At 40.4% G+C, this 18,834-nt stretch overlaps 1 protein-coding gene across 9 annotated transcripts in view; it reads left to right on the forward strand.

Moving 5' to 3' along the window:
* Window positions 1-15,448, forward strand: part of INAVA (innate immunity activator) — a 44,717-nt gene extending 29,269 nt beyond the window's left edge. For 8 of the 9 annotated variants that reach the window (XM_081946135.1, XM_081946134.1, XM_081946137.1 and 5 more), the window contains exons 5-10: window positions 2,232-2,460; window positions 5,123-5,176; window positions 6,211-6,445; window positions 8,672-8,845; window positions 10,682-11,405; window positions 15,103-15,448. In XM_081946135.1, coding sequence (XP_081802261.1) covers window positions 2,232-2,460; window positions 5,123-5,176; window positions 6,211-6,445; window positions 8,672-8,845; window positions 10,682-11,405; window positions 15,103-15,195 — 1,509 coding nt within the window. In that variant the 3' untranslated portion in view covers window positions 15,196-15,448. The remainder of the gene's footprint in view (window positions 1-2,231; window positions 2,461-5,122; window positions 5,177-6,210; window positions 6,446-8,671; window positions 8,846-10,681; window positions 11,406-15,102) is intronic. The other variant, XM_081946140.1, reaches the window with a different exon arrangement.
* The last annotated feature ends 3,386 nt before the right edge of the window (window positions 15,449-18,834 follow it).

Genomic DNA, 18,834 nt, shown 5'->3' on the forward strand with positions numbered 1-18,834 from the left:
TACTAATCTCATAGTAAGGGTGACTGTTCTCTCATTTGCCTCAATGGGATGCAAAGAGTGTGGTGCTAAATAAAATTGCACTTTTGGAAGCCCATTGCTTCTCTTTGTCTCACACACACATACTCATAGGCATGTTCATGTACATTCACAGGCTATTCTAATCTTGGGAAGGTTTTGTTTTTCTCCTTAACCTCCAAGCTGACTGAAATATTGCTTACTACTTTGTGTTTCCTCCTCAACTATTAGGAACCTGTTGTACTGGAAACAGAAAATATCTGCCTAGTCTGTAGATAGTTTTTTCTCATCCGGTTGGCTGGGTTCAGCAGGCTGCTGGGAATTTTGCCTTAGACATCAATCCAGTAGAATATACAAAAGAGCACACCCTTTTCACTGCAGATTACTTAAATCCAAAATAATCACCACCTAAATCTTTAAATTGGATTAGCATCCCTACACTGCTTGAAAGAACCGAAAATCATTCTTTGTTATTGCTGTTTAATTATTCTAGCTGCAAATGTGACAGGAGAATTACATTTAGTGAGGGAAGTGTCTGGTACTTTGTGCAATATTATCTTGGTCCATCTTTTCCCATAACTCTAGAAACATAATATACACCTTTGCTTGTATTTTATGCTAAGCATGACCTTGCCCTGCTTGTTTTTTCTTGTTTATTGAATGCTCAATATGTATTAGGAAAATTGATTTGAAACATAGTGTATTTTGCACACTAAGTCTCAGCATAATTATATGAATCATGAAAATCTTTCAAGTGCAATAAGTCCTGAGGTCATAGTTGGACCATGAAGGGAGATGTTATTCCCAGAAGAATTAACTTATCTTCAGCCTAAATCCAATTAATTACTTTTCTTTATGCACTCCTATGCCTGAAGGAACTTCATTTTGTTGTCTCCATGAACCTGTAGATTTTCTCATACTACAATGCTCACTGCATATGTATACACATACATGTATATGCTCTTATGTGCACACTTGCATGTGATATATTGCAAGGGAACTCTGGGATCTTTTCTGCAACTGAGGATAGGGAAGATGCTGTTTTTCAGCAGGCCGTATTTGCCTAGCAGATCCAATAGTTCTTTTATTAGTTTGTGAGCCATTTGGATTGCTATTATTTATGTTCCCAAGGGACACGGTGGCTCAGTGGCTAAGACGCTGAGCTTGTCGATCAGAAAGGTCGGCAGTTCGGTGGTTCGAATCCCTAGCACCGTGTAACGGAGTGAGCTCCCATTACTTGTCCCAGCTTCTGCCAACCTATCAATTCGAAAGCATGTAAAAATGCAAGTAGAAAAATAGGAATCACCTTTGGTGGGAAGGTAACAGTGTTCCGTGCACTTTTGGCGTTTAGTCATGCCGACCACATGACCATGGAGACATCTTCGGACAGCGCAGGCTCTTCGACCTTGAAACAGAGATGAACATCAACCCCTAGAGTTGGGAATGACTAGCACATATGTGCGAGGGGAACCTATGTTCCACAGATTTTTATGACACATTGCCTCGAACATCAGTCATTCATTGAGCAAATCAAACAAATAATCCTTTTGCTCCAGAGACTCCCCCCCCCTCTATGTGGAACAATACACTATGCTTTAAAACAGGGTTTTTCAACACCGCCAATTTTCAGATGTGTGGATTTCAACTCCCAGAATTTCAAAGGTAGGATGCTGAAAATGCTCATATGAAAGTTATTAAAAACATTGACGCCCCCCTTTCTTATTTTTATCTGTTTTTCCATCCCAGACAAAAAACATCTAGCCCGAAATAATCATTGAAACAAGCAAACAAAAAAATGTTACTTCTCTTACACAGCAAAGGTTTCCTTGCATGACCAGGGTCAACCCTAATTCGCACAGATTACACACAGGCCAGTTGTACTAGCCTTACGAAACATGGCTGGCAACTGCTACTTTGGAAACCCCCAGATCAACTTATAATGATTAAGTGTATTGCTAGAAAGCATTCAAAGTCTAACTAGGTAAAAAGGATGTATCATGTTTAATTACCAAGATGTCCACAAAAGGAGTCTTCAGAGCCGAGAATGGGGGTGATGATGTCAGACCTGTGCTGACTTCTTCAAGGAGTGACGCTTAAGTTCTGACACTTTAGATCCCCCTTCTATTCTCTTTAAAAGGCCAGTCACACCACCCCTTGCTGAGAACCATTCAGAAAAGGCAGATTTTTGAAATATACTCTCCCTCTCTTTTCTCCAGGATCCGCTGAGCACATTAGAGAGAGATCTGGCTTTGCAGCTGCAGATTGCTGAAGCTGCTCGGTGTCTTTCCAAAGAAGAAAATCTTGCCAAGCAGGTTCGAAAACGGCGGAAAAGTGCTGTTTTGAAAGAGGAAAAGAAACTGAAGGAGTTGGAGCAAGCGCTCAGTGACTATCACCTGGCATCCAAACAGCCGTCCCAGCTAAAGACCATTGCTCCAGCCTCAGAAGGTAAGTGGAATCAATCTGGAGCATGGTTATCTAATTCAGTCCAATCTCTTCCCTTCATTTTTGTCACTCCTGCTGCCTCATCCAGCCATACCACTGAATTTTTATTTCCTGCTATTTTGAAGCATGAAATATGTAAAAAGCAAGGATAAACTTAGCACAGTCCTCAAGGAAGTAAAACAACCACCATCAAACCCAGCCCTGGCCGTGATGCGTTAGAGTTGATGGTCATTTTTCATCATAAATTGATGGTCATTTTGCATCATTTTTCCTAGGGACCGTTAGGGGCAGCCTACATTTTATACAAGTGCTGCACTGAATGACTTTAAAATACCTCTTAGATGGCTTGGAAAGCAAAGATGTAAGTACATATTTTGGGAGCAAGATACCCCCCCCCCCAAAAGGCCTGAAAACTTAAAGAGGTGATGATAATAATAATAGATTCTGCCTAGGGCAGGCTAATTGGTTTATTCTTTATAGCCACTACTGAGAATAAAATTAAAACTCCTTTTGACTGAAGACCTAAAAACCAGGAGAGTAGAGGCAGACACAAGAAATCTCACAAAACCTTAAGGACTAATAGTTTTTATTAAAATAGATTTGTTTCTCTTAAGGCTTGCCACAGGGCTCTTTGTTATTATGAGGAAGTGGCTTTTGAAATTAGAAAGGATGTCAGGAAATGAGACAGAAGTTAGGATTAAGTACATGTCCCTGTAACTCATAAGAAACAGGTTAAATGAACTTTTGACAGGCACGGCTTGGGTGGAATTCATCCCAGTTCAAAGCAGGAAGCTAACCTTTTATGGCTTCTTCCTGCTGTGAAAAGCTACCAAGGGAAATTTTCTGTAAGCGGTTGCCAAAGAGAACTCAAGAAAAAAAAAGCAGGGAGAGGCAGCTGGAGGAGGAAACATGTAGAAGCTTGCTGTGAATGATTGATGCAAAGCTCCGTGGCATCAGATTTAACCCTTAAAAGGTCAGTCACCTAGCTTAGCTTCCCAAGTTGTCCCTTGCAGCTGTATTGGGACTACAGATTTCCCGGAAACATGGCTAATAGATATACTCCCTAGGAATTCTGAAAACTGTAGTGGAAACATGCCTGCAAGGCCCTGCGTGGTAGAAGGTTCATTTAGATTTTTCTTTAGCCTCTGTCACTTGCTTGGCAGTGTGAACAATTATATCAGTGAAACAGTCCATCACTGGAGGTTTTCAAGAAGAGATTGAACAAGCCATTTGTCCGAAATGGTACAGGGTCTCCTGCTTGAGCAGGGGGTTGGACGAGAAGACCACCAAGGTCCTTTCCAATTCTGTTATTTTTACAGACAAAAATGCAATCCTGTGAACACCGAAGTGATAAGTAAGCTGTATTGAATTCAGACTTACTTGCACAAAGAATAAATGTATTCTGGACTTCAATATTAGACTCAATCCTTGCTCCTTCCTTTCTTCCCTCCCAGTAGTTGGCTTTAATATTTACTAGTTTAGATATTCTACTGTGAAAAGCTATATTGAAACTATATTTGCATTCAGTGGGGTAACTGGATGGCTTCTTATATACCCACGTCATTGCTTTTTGCCCAAGAATTCTATATAGTAAATATCTGAAAACTTAATGTTTTCTTTTATAGCTTGTATATTTGTTTGCAGTATCTGGAACACAAAAAGGCAGCTTATTTTAAACTAGACCGTTGAGTACCATCTATACAACTGTTAGCTGCTTCTCAGGGTTTCTAATGGGTCTTTCCCAACCGTATCTAGTGTTGGTGGGGTTTGAATCTACACACAAAGAGACACTCTTTGTGTGTAGGACATTAGTTTGCTAGATCATGCAGGAGATCTTATTGACTGAATGAGATCATCTCTCCTCCCTCCCCCAACACCTCAGAGTCCACCTTGGTTGACCATAGAAGGAAACTAGTGGTTGTTAGCATCTACCTGTTGTTTCAGAGTGAACCCTATGTAATCTCTTTGAAATGAATCAGCTTAAGGGCATTTCTCTCTGAATTGCCCTCATGTCTCATCCACACTACACATCTAAAGAGTAAAAGGAATTTTGAGCTATTAATTCACAATTTGATATTTTGACTGTAGGGAAAAATGCTGCCTGAAATGCAAATCCAAATCCTTTAGATTAGTATTAATTCACTTTATCGTGGACTTTCTTCTTTGAGGAGGGTAGGTTTGTGTACATGAATGCTTTGCCTTGAATGATGTGGTTGAGGTTATTGGCGTTAGCCCAGTACTAATAAGATAAAAACTTTTGTTGTCCCTTCTGTGGTTCTTTGAGGGATTTATGACTGCATATTTCTAGTGAGTGTCAGAGATCCTAATAGCTGCTTGGAAATCTATAGCTCAAAGGAGGCCTAATTTTTAATGTTTTCTCTGATGGCATGAGTAACTCAAAAAGCACTGCTGAAATTGATAGAATCTTTAGGAAGAAAACCCCCCACAGAACTTCTCAACTTCTCACTTTTAATTACACAGTGTGTGTGTTGGGGGGGGGGGTTATGCTCAGTGATCACAGAATGCTGGTGGGTCAGGACAGGGAGTGGACAAGGGACATGGCAAATAAGTGGGAAGAGTGAAAGAAATCCAATATCTAGTATCCTGAAATAGGAAAAGGCTTTGCAGATCCCATTTACAGTGCCTTTCCACATTTCTTCTTAAGGGTTCAGTGCCTCTGATGAACGTTCCTTGTTGGATGCAACTGTGAGAGGAGAAGGTAAGTTAATTAAGTACGACCCTATTGGATTTACTTGGGATGTTCTACTCTTTGCATGCAGACCTGAAAAAGGTCTTAGGGTGTTCTTTTTTTAATGATAGAATGGTCTTGAAAATGCAGTGTCTCTCTTTACTACTGATTTTCTGTACTTTGGTATCTTTGAACACATTTTGTTACATCATTTTTGCATGGTAATGTAATACCATTCATACCTATGCTTCATTACTGTATTTTACATAAATATACCTTTTTTGCCCAGTCAAATAGTTGTTCAGAGGGAAGGCTGTTGCTGTAGCTCATCGCACACACACACACACACACACGCACGCATGCACACACCAGCCAGCCAGCCAATCTTTTTCACTCGGGATGGTGAAGTTGCTGTTTTTTAAATAATATTTTTTCATGCTAGAGTTATGAAGGGCAGGGGCTTAGTAAGTAAACATTCAGACAGCTATTTTAGTCATTTTTAAAATATTTATTTAAATATTCTGCTGCTGTTGTTTTTATTTAATGACATCATATTCAGCTAAAGAGATTAGCTATTTAATCACAGCTCCCAGCATCATATCCGGACCATGTGACTAAGAATTTGCCTGCAACATTTTACCAAGCTTGAAGGCAAGGAAGGATGTTGATTACGGATCAGTGAAATGGTCCAAGCGTGCCAAACTTAATGTCCCCCTTTGTTTTAATTAAAGGCTGGTAATAGAGTGCAGGTGTGCAAGGTAGTTTAGTGGATGTTTAAAGGACATTCAAGTGAGCCGAGGTGGCGCAGTGGTTAGAGTGCAGTACTGCAGGCTACTTCAGCTGACTGCTAGCTTCAGTTTGGCAGTTCAAATCACACTGGCTCAAGGTTGACTCAGCCTTCCTTCCTTCTGAGGTGGGTAAAATGAGGACCCAGATTGTTGGGGGCAATATGCTAACTCTGTAAACCGCTTAGAGAGGGCTGTAAAACACTATGAAGCGGTATAAAAGTCTTAAGTGCTATTGCTATTGTAGTGACAAGCTATCATCCTCCTTTCTTTTTAAAGAAGTCCCTGTGGTGAATCCTCACCTTCCAACAAAAATTACACCATGGACACAAATCCAGTCTCACCACAGTCCTTCATTGCAACTTTCCCCCCTTGGCTTTCTAGAAGATTCAACTCATTATCCAGCTGCTGAAGTGGAGTCTTCTCCCATCCAGAATAGCCCTTGGAAAGAAACTAGTTTGGACAAGCCCTATGAGAAGGCCAAGAAGTCGATGGGGTCCAGCAGCACGCTGAGGTTAAACTTGTTCACTAGATCTTTCTATTGTGCTTTTTTCTTTGTTAAGATGTCTCCATTTGATTTCAAAGAGTTGAGGCGAATTTGTGTAAATCATAACTTATGGAGGAGTCATACGATAACTTGCAAAGTATACTTGCAACCGTTGAAGACAGGCAGGTTGAATTAAACTTTCCGGTTCAAATCTCAATGTATTCATTGATTCTTAACATTATCCTTCTTTCCCCACTATATTAAAATTGCACTAATCTACCTTGTTGCATCCTTTCTAAGAACAGATAAGAAAGGTGCCATCAGAATATTTTGTAACCTGGGTGTATTATTAATAACATCTCTACCTTGATTAACAGCCACGGATAACAGTGATAGACATCAAATGTTTAATGATGACTATTTTTTGCAAATATCACTTACTTGTGCACCTACAGGTGAAATTATGAATTAGCATAGTAAATTGGTAGTTAGATTATTTTGATTTGCAATAGGAAGTGGATTTAGGGAAAGTTGTGGTTCATTTTGAAACTCTGATTTTATCAGTGGCAATAGTATAACGATTTTTTAAAAAGAACCAATTCATATTTTGTGGAGATGCCATGTGAAGAGCATTTCCTGAAACCTTTTTTCCCCCCTGCTCCTGCAGTTCAGGTAGATGGAAAATTGGAGACAACATCTACAGTATTTACCGGTTGGACCCTGTCTCTTTAGTGTCCATCTTTCATTACAAGATAAAAATCCATTACAAGACAGGTATTAGGGAAGTTAATGCCCGGATAATGCCAATTTAAAATTATAATTTTGAAAAAGACAATTAAAAGACGCCAGCATGATTTGGCATATTGCGGGGAAGAGATTGTTCCACAAGACAGGTGCCATCATGGATACTGCCCTCTTCCATGTCAATTTCATACAGCAAATGCCTGTCTTCCACCAAAATTGTAGACGCCTGAAAAGGTACAATACAATAATACAATGCAATAGCAGAGTTGGAAGGGACCTTGGAGGTCTTCTAGTCCAACCCCCTGCCTAGGCAGGAAACCCTATACCATTTCAGATAAATGGCTATCCAACATCTTCTTAAAGACTTCCAGTGTTGGGGCATTCACAACTTCTGGAGGCAAGCTGTTCCACTGATTAATTGTTCTAACTGTCAGGAAGTGTCTCCTCATTTCTAAGTTGCTTCTCTCCTTGATTAGTTTCCACCAATTGCTTCTTGTTCTACCCTCAGGTGCCTTGGAGAATAGTTTGACTCCCTCTTCTTTGTGGCAACCCCTGAGATATTGGAACACTGCTATCATGTCTCCCCTAGTCCTTCTTTTCATTAAACTAGACATACCCAGTTCCTGCATCCGTTGTTCATATGTTTTAGCCTCCAGTCCCCTAATCATCTTTGTTGCTCTTCTCTGCACTCTTTCTAGAGTCTCCACATCTTTTCTACATCATGGCAACCAAAACTGAATGCAGTATTCCAAGTGTGGCCTTACCAAGGCATTATAAAGTGGTATTAACACTTCACGTGATCTTGATTCTATCCCTCTGTTTATGCAGCCTAGAACTGTGTTGGCTTTTTTGGCAGCTGCTACACACTGCTGGCTTATATTTAAATGGTTGTCCACTAGGACTCCAAGATCCCTTTCACAGTTACTACTACTGAGCAAGATATCATCTATATTGTACCTGTGCATTCCGTTTTTGTTGCCTAAATGTAGAACCTTACTCTTTTCACCATTGAATTCCAAGTGCATTCAAGGTAATGCACTTGAAACCTTGTTTTGAGTAATCTGGTCCCAACAAACGTGGAAATATCTATACTCGTATTAACACCTTGAATCTAGCTGGATGGTGGACCGGCAACACTGGTGTAATATGTATGGAACTCCAGTGAGTATTATGTTCTGGCCTGGTACTGATGGAAGCACCTGGTCTCTGCCTAAAGGCAACCTCATATATCAGTCCATGACTTATGACTACATATGGGATCAAAATGCTCTTTGAGGAGCATTGACGCAAACTATCAAGAGTTAGCTAAACCTGAATCGTTCGTTTATTGACATCCTTGAATCTTAAGTCTTTTCTTTTGCTTCCATTCTGTTTCAGAAATAATGGGAAAGAACAATTTTTATAGCCCTTCACCAGTGGCCCTTGGTTTGCTTGTAGGAAAATAATGATAACTGGAAAATAGACAGAAAAACTATTTCTTATTTTTTATCTCATTTTGTTCTGTTATAGCACAACAAGCATGAAGCCCCCACCGGCACCCAGCCCTTCCATTCAGAGGGCAGTTGAGACACATCTGTGTCACTTAGATCCTCCTAGGAAGCTGGAAGTAAGAAGACAGGCTGGTTCCAGTGCCCCTCCAACCCCAGAATTCCCGGGAAGGAGAGGACAGTCTCAGCTGATAAGGTACTGTATTACAGAGCTTTAGGTTACAGTATATTGAAGTATTCCTATGGTTTAACATGCTTTAAACATGCAGTTCAAACTTGCTTGTGATAAACACATATCCATCATCTGATAAAAATTAAAAAATAAAATATAAAAATAATAACTATAAATCTCTCTCTAAATAAATGGCTGTGTTTGTGTGTGAATGTTCCAGCATAACTCTGGAACGCCTTGAGCAATTTCAACCAAACTTGGTACACAGATGACTTACTCTCTGGAAACAAATACTGTGGGGGTAAGACACCCCTAACACCCCTCGAGGTGTGTGTTCTGTTACCATACAGCCTGTTGTGCCTTCAAATGGCTTCTACTGTACTGCCATAAAATGGCTTCTACTGTGCAGCATAGTGGAGTTGCCACGATAATGGCTTCACAGTACTCCCTCTGGTAAGGGGGAATATCCAACATTAGAAACTACATTTGGTCCGGACATTTCCCCCCTATAAATAAATACCCGGACAATGATGGGTTATTAGTTAGTAAATAAATAAATTCAAAGAGAAGACTCAAGCGACCACTAGGTCTTTTTCTGCTCTCAGTTTTCTACATTTCCATGATTACCTTGCCTAATCCAACAGTGGATTTTGACAACAAGCAGACACTTTAAAAGTATATTGTAGCAAGAATAAATCAAGTTCATGCAGACCTTTATGTATGTCCCACAATACCAAGCCTTGAGAATCTTAGCTTTCATTTTTAAAAAGTTTCTAGTCTTTAACACATCTGAAGATAGCTTTGCATGAGAAAATAGTATTTAGAGAATACCGTCAACTAGAAGGAGGGGACCAACAGAATGAATACTATAAGCAAAATAAATAATATAATAAACAAATAGATGGACATTGGGGGGGGGGGGGATTTGACGAAAATTGCAAAAGTTTGATTGGAATGGTGAGAACTATACATTGCATATTGCCCTGAAATTAGAGATGTGAAAGAAAGGTGAAACATTGAATATAAATGTTTCTACTTGAATCTATTCATAGTTCCATATAAATGTATATAAAATAAAAAAGTAAATTATCCACTAAAGAAGTCAGAAATATACCCTTAAACATTTCCTTAAAACAGGGGTGTCCAACCATGGCAACTTTAAATCCTGTGGAACAACTCCCATAACTCCTGGTGGGGGAATTCTGGGAGATGAAGTCCATAAGTTTTAAAGTTGCCATGTTTGGGCACCCCTGGTTTAAATAGACATCTATGGCCTAGGCATGAGATAAGTTGGGAAAGGCTATAGGAAATAAGTAGAATGCACGGTAGACAGAATGAAAGTTTGGAACTCCATGTTTCAAGAGTATTTGTGTTAAGCAACTCAAGATTTTTTTTAATGGGGGACATGGTGGCTCAGTGGCTAAGACGCTGAGCTTGTTGATCAGAAAGGTCGGCAGTTTAGCGGTTCAAATCCATAGTGCCTCATAACAGAGTGAGCTCCCGTTACTTGTCCCAGCTTCTGCCAACCTAGCAGTTCGAAAGCACGTAAAAATTGCAAGTAGAAAAATAGGAACCACCTTTGGTGTGAAAGTAACAGTGTTCCGTGCCCCTTTGGCATTTAGTCATGCCGGCCACATGACCACAGAGACGTCTTCGGACAGCGCTGGCTCTTCAGCTTTGAAATGGAGATGAGCACCGCCCCCTAGACTCAGGAACGACTAGGACATATGTGCAAAGGGAACCTTTATCTTTACCTTACTCAAGGTTTTGAGAAGATAGCATCATGTTCCCGCTTTTTCCCAGAATCAAACAATTGCTCCTGACATTTGTAGTCTTAACTAGTTTATTTTGGCCCCACAGGGTATGTTCCACCCGGGAAAGTTTGGAGTCCCGTGGAAGAAGTGCATTACCCAGGCGACGCCCCACCTATTACACCGTGACTGTCCCCGAGTTCTATTTCTCTGCATCCAACCCAAACCCTGCTCCGAAGGCCAATTTTCACTCTGCTTCAGAAGATAGCAGTTCCGATGTCTCCAGCATCTCTTACACAACCTCTGCTGGCAGCAGCAGCCCAGACATTTCCTTTATGAAGCCGGGATCTGTAGTGTCTAAAGAGGACCCCGCGCAGCTGTTCCATAACCAGGTCTGCAAGGGACAAGAAGCAGAATACCACCGCCTGTGTCCTCAGAACCTGCGTTCAGGGCCAGGTTTTTTCCCTGCCACAGAACATGTGCCCGGTAGCCACCTGACTGCTGGGAGAGAGCTCTGCCATGGTCGGCCATCCTTTATCTCCGGCAACTCAGCTCACTTTGCTTGCAAGGAAGAAGGGGTGCCAGTTAGATTCCACAGGTCAGTTGTATCCCACAGCAGGGTAGTTCGTACGCCATCCCTGAAGGACTTTGTCCCAGTGGGTCCACGCGTTCTCTCCAAGGCGGCAGTAACAGAAGAGTTAAAATCCTGGCACGAACGAACCCGGCTGCGCAATGCGCGTCCACATTCGCTGGATAGGCAAGGAGCTTTCCGCGTGCGCAGCAAGCCAGGCAGAGAATTGCATTCTCCGTGTTCTTTGGGACATCAAATTCAGGTAAGAATACAGAGCAGCGCTCTAGGGAGAAGTGAACAAGCACCTTCTTCATTTTCTCTGCCTTGTCTCAACCTGGCAGCTTTTCTACAGCAAGGATGGTGAACAAATGGGTTAGGTTAGCCAGATGTTGTTGAACTCTTAAAAATACACAGTAGAAGTGAGCCAACTACCTGTGGGTTCTCCACTCCTGGCTTTTACCATCTGGATACACAAGAAAGAACAACTAAACTTAAGTAAATGGAAAAAATGGCGGAGGAGTGCTTTCTACTGAATTTGATGAGTGCCAACAAAAATGGAGAACAACCCATGATGCTATCTACCACCAATGCATGTTCCTTTTGGATGTAAATATGCAGGCCAGGAAATTATCAAGGGAAAGAAATTGCTTTTTATTCTTGCAAACCTTCTCCTCCTGCCTCTCCAACTTTGGGATACATGAAAAAAAGAGCCTATGAAATATTTCCAATTATGTTTGTTTTAAATGATAGGTTAATTCATTAAGAGGTGAAAGAAATTAAGATATGCTTGGAAATGTGCCTACTCAAAGAGTAAACAAGCATGCAAAACTGTAAGAAAGTTTGTCTCAATGTAGGCTAACTTTTTTATTTATGGAAGATTGTGAAATTTATAAAATAATCAAAATCAAGGGTCTAAAGAAGTAAATCACTATAATCACCACCAACAGTGAGGATATTACTTTAGGTTCACTTTTGCTTGTTTAAACCATACTTTTTAACTGCATAACAAAGCATACTTTTTATAAGCAAGCTAACTTATTTACTTCGAATAGACTTTATGAAATGACAGCTTCATATTTGTAAAATCTGTTAGAAATTTAAAATTGCATATTTTTCTATCTCCCCACTTCCAATTTCTGTTTTTCTCTCTATTCATGCTTTTCTGATTATTTTAACATTTATTTCATTTATGTGCTGCCTGACAGTATAATCATTCTGGGCAGCTCACTATGTAGCAATGTTTTAAAAACAAATTATAGATTAAAAAAGTCAAATTAAAAAAAAAAACCAAGGCAAATAAAAGCCAACAACTCAAAAACGTACACAAGCACAGCACGAAGGGCTTCATCCACCTTAGCCCAAGGCCTGGGAAAACAGCCAGTTCTTTAATATTAGAGCTGTGCCTTCTAATATTGTGCTTCGGCGTTGTTGGCGCTCTCTGAGCTTGGTTGTTTTCTTTCAGACGTTTCATTAGCAAACTAGATAAACATCGTCAACAAAGAAGATGTTACCTAGTTGACTAATGAAATATCTGCGAGACAACAACCAAGCTCAGAGAATGTACATATGCAAGGACAGTGCAATTCAACCCTAAGCTACAAATATTCTATCAGTATTGTGCTTGTGATACCACCTTTTCTAAAACAATGTCATTTTAAAATGTCATTTTCCAAGTAACAGTTATATACAGGTATACAGTAAGAGGAGTTGATGTTTAGGACACGTATGGATTATCAATGTCAATGGGAGGTGCTTAAGCTTATGGCAAAGACTGAAATGATCAGATGATAATCACTAAATTTTGCCCACTCTACTTCTACTGAACTCATCCCTGATTTGATCATTCTCATCTATTGTTCAGTTTGTTTATTTGAAACTGGTGGGAAATGGTTAAATGGCACACAAGCTCCTTGATTTTGAGCAGCCTTTCTGAACCTAGTGTCCTCTGGTGCAGTGGTGGGTTGCCAATTTTTTTACTACCAGTTCAGGCGTGCTCGCGCACGTACACACTTCTGCGCATGCGTAGAAGCTTATGCACAGAAGCGTCCAGGCGGGTGGGCAGAGTCTCCTGCCGCTGCTACTACCGGTTCGCCTGATCCAGGCCGAACCGGGAGCAACCCACCTCTGCTCTGGAGACTTGGTCTTCCACTCCCACAATTCCATACTCATTCATCTGGAGGGCATCTCATGGGAAAAGCTGATTAACTGCTTTTGAGGATTATAGCAAAGGCCTCGCCAGGTTAGCTGGATTTGGTTGATCTCAAATAGCTATGCAGAATCAGACCTGGTTATTAGTCAGGTTCCAGATCACCAAGCAATGGCAGGGCTGTAAGCTAGAATGAAAAGTTGAAAAAGTCCTGAAAGAAGGAAGGGGCAAATTTTGTGTGATTCACAAGAATGATCCCAATTTCTAGCCATTGTCATGTAGTCACCAATTGTCAAGTTGGACTTGAGGGAGTATTTATCTTTGATCTTTGCCATGGCAGAGGATTCTGGGAATGCTTCCACTACCTACTTTCAGAAACGTAGTCATTGAAAGGCATCTGTGCGGTACGGATCATTTTTTGTTTGTTCTAGATTCCCCACCCCCCACCCCCACCTTCAGATGTGTGAATGTTTCATAAGGAGTAAAACTTTCATCTCCTTGGACATCTCCCTTGCCTGCAGCGCAGGCCCACACCAGGCAAGCGTGAGCTTGCCCTTGGTTTCCTCCTCTCATAATCCCTAATGCTTACCTTCCACTCCTTTGAAACAGAGCTGCAAAATTGTTGTCCTAGGAAGTGGTTGCATGAGCTAGAAAGGCAGGTTCTTGAACAGCTCATTGCATTTTTTCTTCTAATCTGTTTTAAGTAGAACACCGAAGCCATGCAGCGATGTCATGGGAGATTAACCCTTTGCAACGCTCTACCACCCATCCTGAAAGTCTGCTATTGAAATCATGTACTTAACTTGATGAGTTGGTTTGCGAGCTTTGGAGTTAAGAATTCTAGGCACAAACTTAGAATCCAACTGCATGAAATCTGCTTCATGTTTATCAGCCTGAGAAACACTGCTTACACAGTGTGAGCATCACATTAAAATGGGCTTTAGTCTGTAAACTGATTCAATATTACATATGCTAGTCTTCTAAGATTCTCCCAGTGCTTATTGCATTTGCCACCCCAGGCTAATGTAGCTCACCTCCTGGAACATCTAGCCTGACAACTGGGCAATTGACTGTGAATGAATAGAAACTTGGTGGGTTTCACTTCAGTTGTGAAGTATTTCAGCTATTAACAGGTTGGCAGAGACATTTCCAATTCTTCATGTTTCCTGAGATCTCATATCCATAGTTGTTTGGCTGCACAGCAGTGCAAGTAGAAGGGGACATTCTAATTAATGATTAATAATCTGTGAGCCCCCATGCAGCCAGCTAGAGTAGCTACTCTATTGACATGTTCCTCAATTTTCTCCTAAGAAGTGCTACTGATTTTAGCAATGGACTACATAGGAATGGTCCCCCTGTTATGCCATCTTCTCTAAATCAGTCTTGATGTTAATATGCAGGCTGTTGGGCACACAGTTAAGGCAGAAGGTAATATAATTATCTCTATTAGTCACAAACATCCCCCCCCCTTAATAAATTAGTTTCTTAATAGAAGCAGTTAGATGGCTAGCTCCCTTAAATAGTGAATTATGACATCTGTCCCATTGCAATTCTATGGCTCCATGTTATGGTGATTTTATTATGATTTCATCTTAATATTTTATCTCCTACAGTGTGTGTGTTTGTGTGTATATATATACATACACATATGCTTTATTTAAATTTGTATATCAGTGATTGCATGTTTTCTGTAGATGCCTTACACTGAATAAAAATAAAACAGATGAATTGTAGTGGTAACAGATTAAATAGGTAATGGGAAGCCCTGTTAAAAAATATCAGTTTTATAAAAGGTTTTCTTTTGAACTTTCAGGTACCTCGTGTCCATATCCTCAAACGCTCTCCTGAAGGAGCCCCTGTGCAGGTCTACATCCCGGAAAATGGAGAAATCATTACTCAGGTTTAGAGGCTGCTAGACTCTGGAAGCATGAGCAGGAAGATTACCTCTTAGGCCCTCGTCTGGGAGGGGAAGAGGAGGCCTTCATTCAAGTCTTGACACGTTCTTGCCTCTTGTGCTCCTTCTATTTGGAAGAGAAACTTTGGGACTTGTTCTGCAAGCTACGTGAGACCATGTTCCTATGATGAATTGAAACAGTGTACTGGTGACAAGAGAATTTATGTTTCTTGTATTATATGAAATATAGATCCAAGTAACTAGGGTTTGTCTGCCTATTTATTCTCTTAGGTCTGTGCTGGAAACAACTTTAGAGTGTCTATAGATTATGCAAATGAAATTAGTGTAGGATTTTCTGAGCTATTTCTGACTACAACTTACTTTCTGGTGGAAGTAGAATGTACTTCCAGGTTCCTTCCCAATTATTGGATTTGCCTTCTTTGTTCCTGAAGAAAGATACCCGATGCAGCCAATGGTCTGCCTGAGTGTACTTCATGCTCTTCTCTGTTATTCTGCCTTTCTTTAGACTAATGTAATTCACAAACCTGTGGACCTGTGTATGAATCCTTATTTTCCCTTTTAATGGAATTTTGTATTCCAAAGAGGTCCATTTTGATGGATGAACTATAAAGTTCGCTCAACTTCTATATGCAATCCTCAGTAAATTAGGGAATCGGGGTTGTCTATATAGAACAAATTGCATGTCACATAGTTGATAATCATCTAGCACTGAGCCAGACAACCAGTTTTAATTTTATTGCAGAAGAGATTAATGACTGGTTTGTCGGCTGTAAGAAAACAAGTCGCTATTTACTGACCTCTTTTGCAAGAAACAAGATGGTGTACACAAAGACATACGCAGAGCATTACACTTAGGGCCAGAAACTAGTCTTATAAGTTCATAAGGTAATTTAACAATAAACTCAGCAACCTTAGAGTTGAGCAACCTATGTGTGGAGTGGCTAACCTGGGGTGATCTGTGCCTAATTGAAAACTATTGGGCTCTTTTGTTCCAAAGATGGACTAAAACATTGTTCCTCTGGGTAGAAGTGGGTCAGGGAAGGGAGGAGCCAAGTTTGAAGGAATGTGCAAACTTGTGGTGGCAGTGACAATGTAAGAGGACAGAGGTGGCACTGGAAAGAGTTGAGCGAAGGCAAGAGACGAAGAGGGCAATGTATAAAAATTACTCCTCAATCCCTCTGAATGCTGTTTTAGCAGAAACTTTGGCCAATCGAAATGTGGATTTTGTCCCTACCAAGCCGCAATCAATCCAAAACACTTGGTTTATCATGGATCCCAACCAAAACATCCCCCCCCCCTTCCCGGACGGTATTTTCTGTATAACCTTACAGCATACCATAGCCTACAGGGTGGAGATAATATTCAGTCCTTCTCAAGGTATATTCTGCAGTTCTAACTTTTGGTTAATTTTTAGTACTGTCAACTACTTTCCTGTCAGTGTTCTAGGCCTTTTGGCTTCATTAAAAGTAGAAATCAAGCTAAGGAAATGTTCAACCTATTTACATTATTTTTAAAATCGTCGGCAATGTTCTGATGACTTGGTTGTCATTCAGATATGAAGGGGAAAGAGAACCAGAAGACACCCTTTTGTTAGTCATTGTAATTTTATATATTAGAATTTAACATCTTCAAATGACATTTTTCTTACCCCAATTACTCTCTATGTCAAAATTCAAATTTGTCCCCTCCATTTTTCAAGGTTTTTTTTTCCTTCCACAAAGTGAGAACTAATACCTATGGTAAAAATCGATTTCACTTCAACTTTATATTAAAAATTGCATTGAGTTCTATTCAGCCCAGCCTAGAACTTTTATTGCCCAGATCTCTGAAAAGAAGTCTTTGGAAACACTGAATGATTTACAAAAGGCGATTTGTATAACAACAGTGGTTTTGAGCCTCATGGGGCTGGTTCATTCCTAATCATTAGAAATGTTTTTGTATCCTTCATCTCGCTTTTCACACTTCTGCTTTTGGGCACTCAAGGAATAGTTTAATAGTCTAGAAAACATTAAAAAAAGTAGTAAGTCTGCTACTTAGAATAAGTGTAGACTTTCTCTCTGTTCTATTCATCATTTTAAAATTGGGGGAGGGGGTAATTTTGCCTGAACACATAGATGTTATAAGGCCTTGATGGGGAACCTTTTAGGCATCAACTGCCCAAACTAGAATACACATGCATGAGTGTGAATGGGCGTGCCAGAGTGCCAGAAACCTGAAGATCAGCTGGCCGGTGTGTGCATGCCTGCTTTTTGGGCAGTTTTGGCCATTTTCTCAGGCTGTTTTCAGTTTTCAAGCCGTTTTGGGGGCGTTTTCAGGCTGTTTTTCAGGCTATTTCCTGGGCTGTTTTTGGCTTAAAAATGGCTGGAAAACAGCCCAGAAAAGGCCCCCAAACAGCCTATTTTTTGGCTGCTTTTGAGGCCTTTTTAAGGCGGTTTTCTGGCGATCCGGTGCCTGAGAAGATCAGCTGGCCCGCCCGCATGTATGCATTGGAAACCAGAAGAGCTGGTGACGCCCACAGAGGGCTCTACATGCCACTTCTGGCACATGTGCCATAGGTTCACTATCACGGTTATAAGGTGATAAAAGAGTTTGGGAAAGAGACATGTCTTTTTAAAGTTAATTTCTCTCCCTTCAAAGCCATTCCCTATGCAGAAAACCTCCCGGGCAAAGAATGGTAAGGAATACTGGAGGACTATACTTCATCAGATTAGGCCTGTGAGACTGAAGTTCTCCATGTCAGCTAAGGGCTATTACCAAGTTCTTAGCTATTTTTAATCCTTGCATTTGTTCTGTAATAGCTTAGGGATCCAGTTTCTCAAACCCGCAAGCTTCTGATTTAATTTTTTTAAAAAGGCTTTGCATTAGACTTTTAATGTAAAAAACAGACTTGGGATTTCAGTTGAATAAATTTATTACCAGGAAGAACAAAAACATTCATTGGAAAACCATGTACATCAGAAACTTTAAATAACTTACATTATTTACACAGAGGTATAAAATATTACATACATTGTATCCTTACATGCACACGCGCACGCACACACATTCACACTTAATACCATTTTGCCAGATGACACAGCCCTCACAGAAGCCTCAGACAAGCACCAGTGTTTTCTACGGGTAAAAACCTCCGACCTTTCTGAATAAGGAAAGGCACCTGTTTGAAACAAAATTTCAACCTGGTCACATCCAGGTAATGCTGGGACTGCAACTAAAACTATCGTCCCAACCCGGGATTGAGGTGGCTGGTGTACTTTAGTACACAATCAAGTAGGCTTCTTAAACTGAGAATTTAGCCTTAGGGACAGCATGATAACATGTTCTAAAACATCCTTGCAGAGATGCAAAAGCATTATTAGTCTCATTAGTCTTATTACGGTAACCTGTTGTTCAGTGCTTGAAAATTATGAGAGAGATGAAATGTCCATTGTTGCTTATTTTGTATCCTCTCAATTATGTGCTTCAAGTACAATCAACAATAGGGTAAATTATACTTACTAAACCCAAGAAATCAGCTCAATTCCCCTCCTACTACATCCATGGGATCAGAAGTATTAAAAGAGACAAGGTTTACCCTCCCCTCCCAAAAAATGGAGAATAACCTGGTGCCAAAGGACAAGAAAGCAAGAG

Source organism: Natrix helvetica (assembly GCF_964273705.1).
Source record: "Natrix helvetica genome assembly, chromosome: 3".
Taxonomy (NCBI): domain Eukaryota; kingdom Metazoa; phylum Chordata; class Lepidosauria; order Squamata; family Natricidae; genus Natrix; species Natrix helvetica.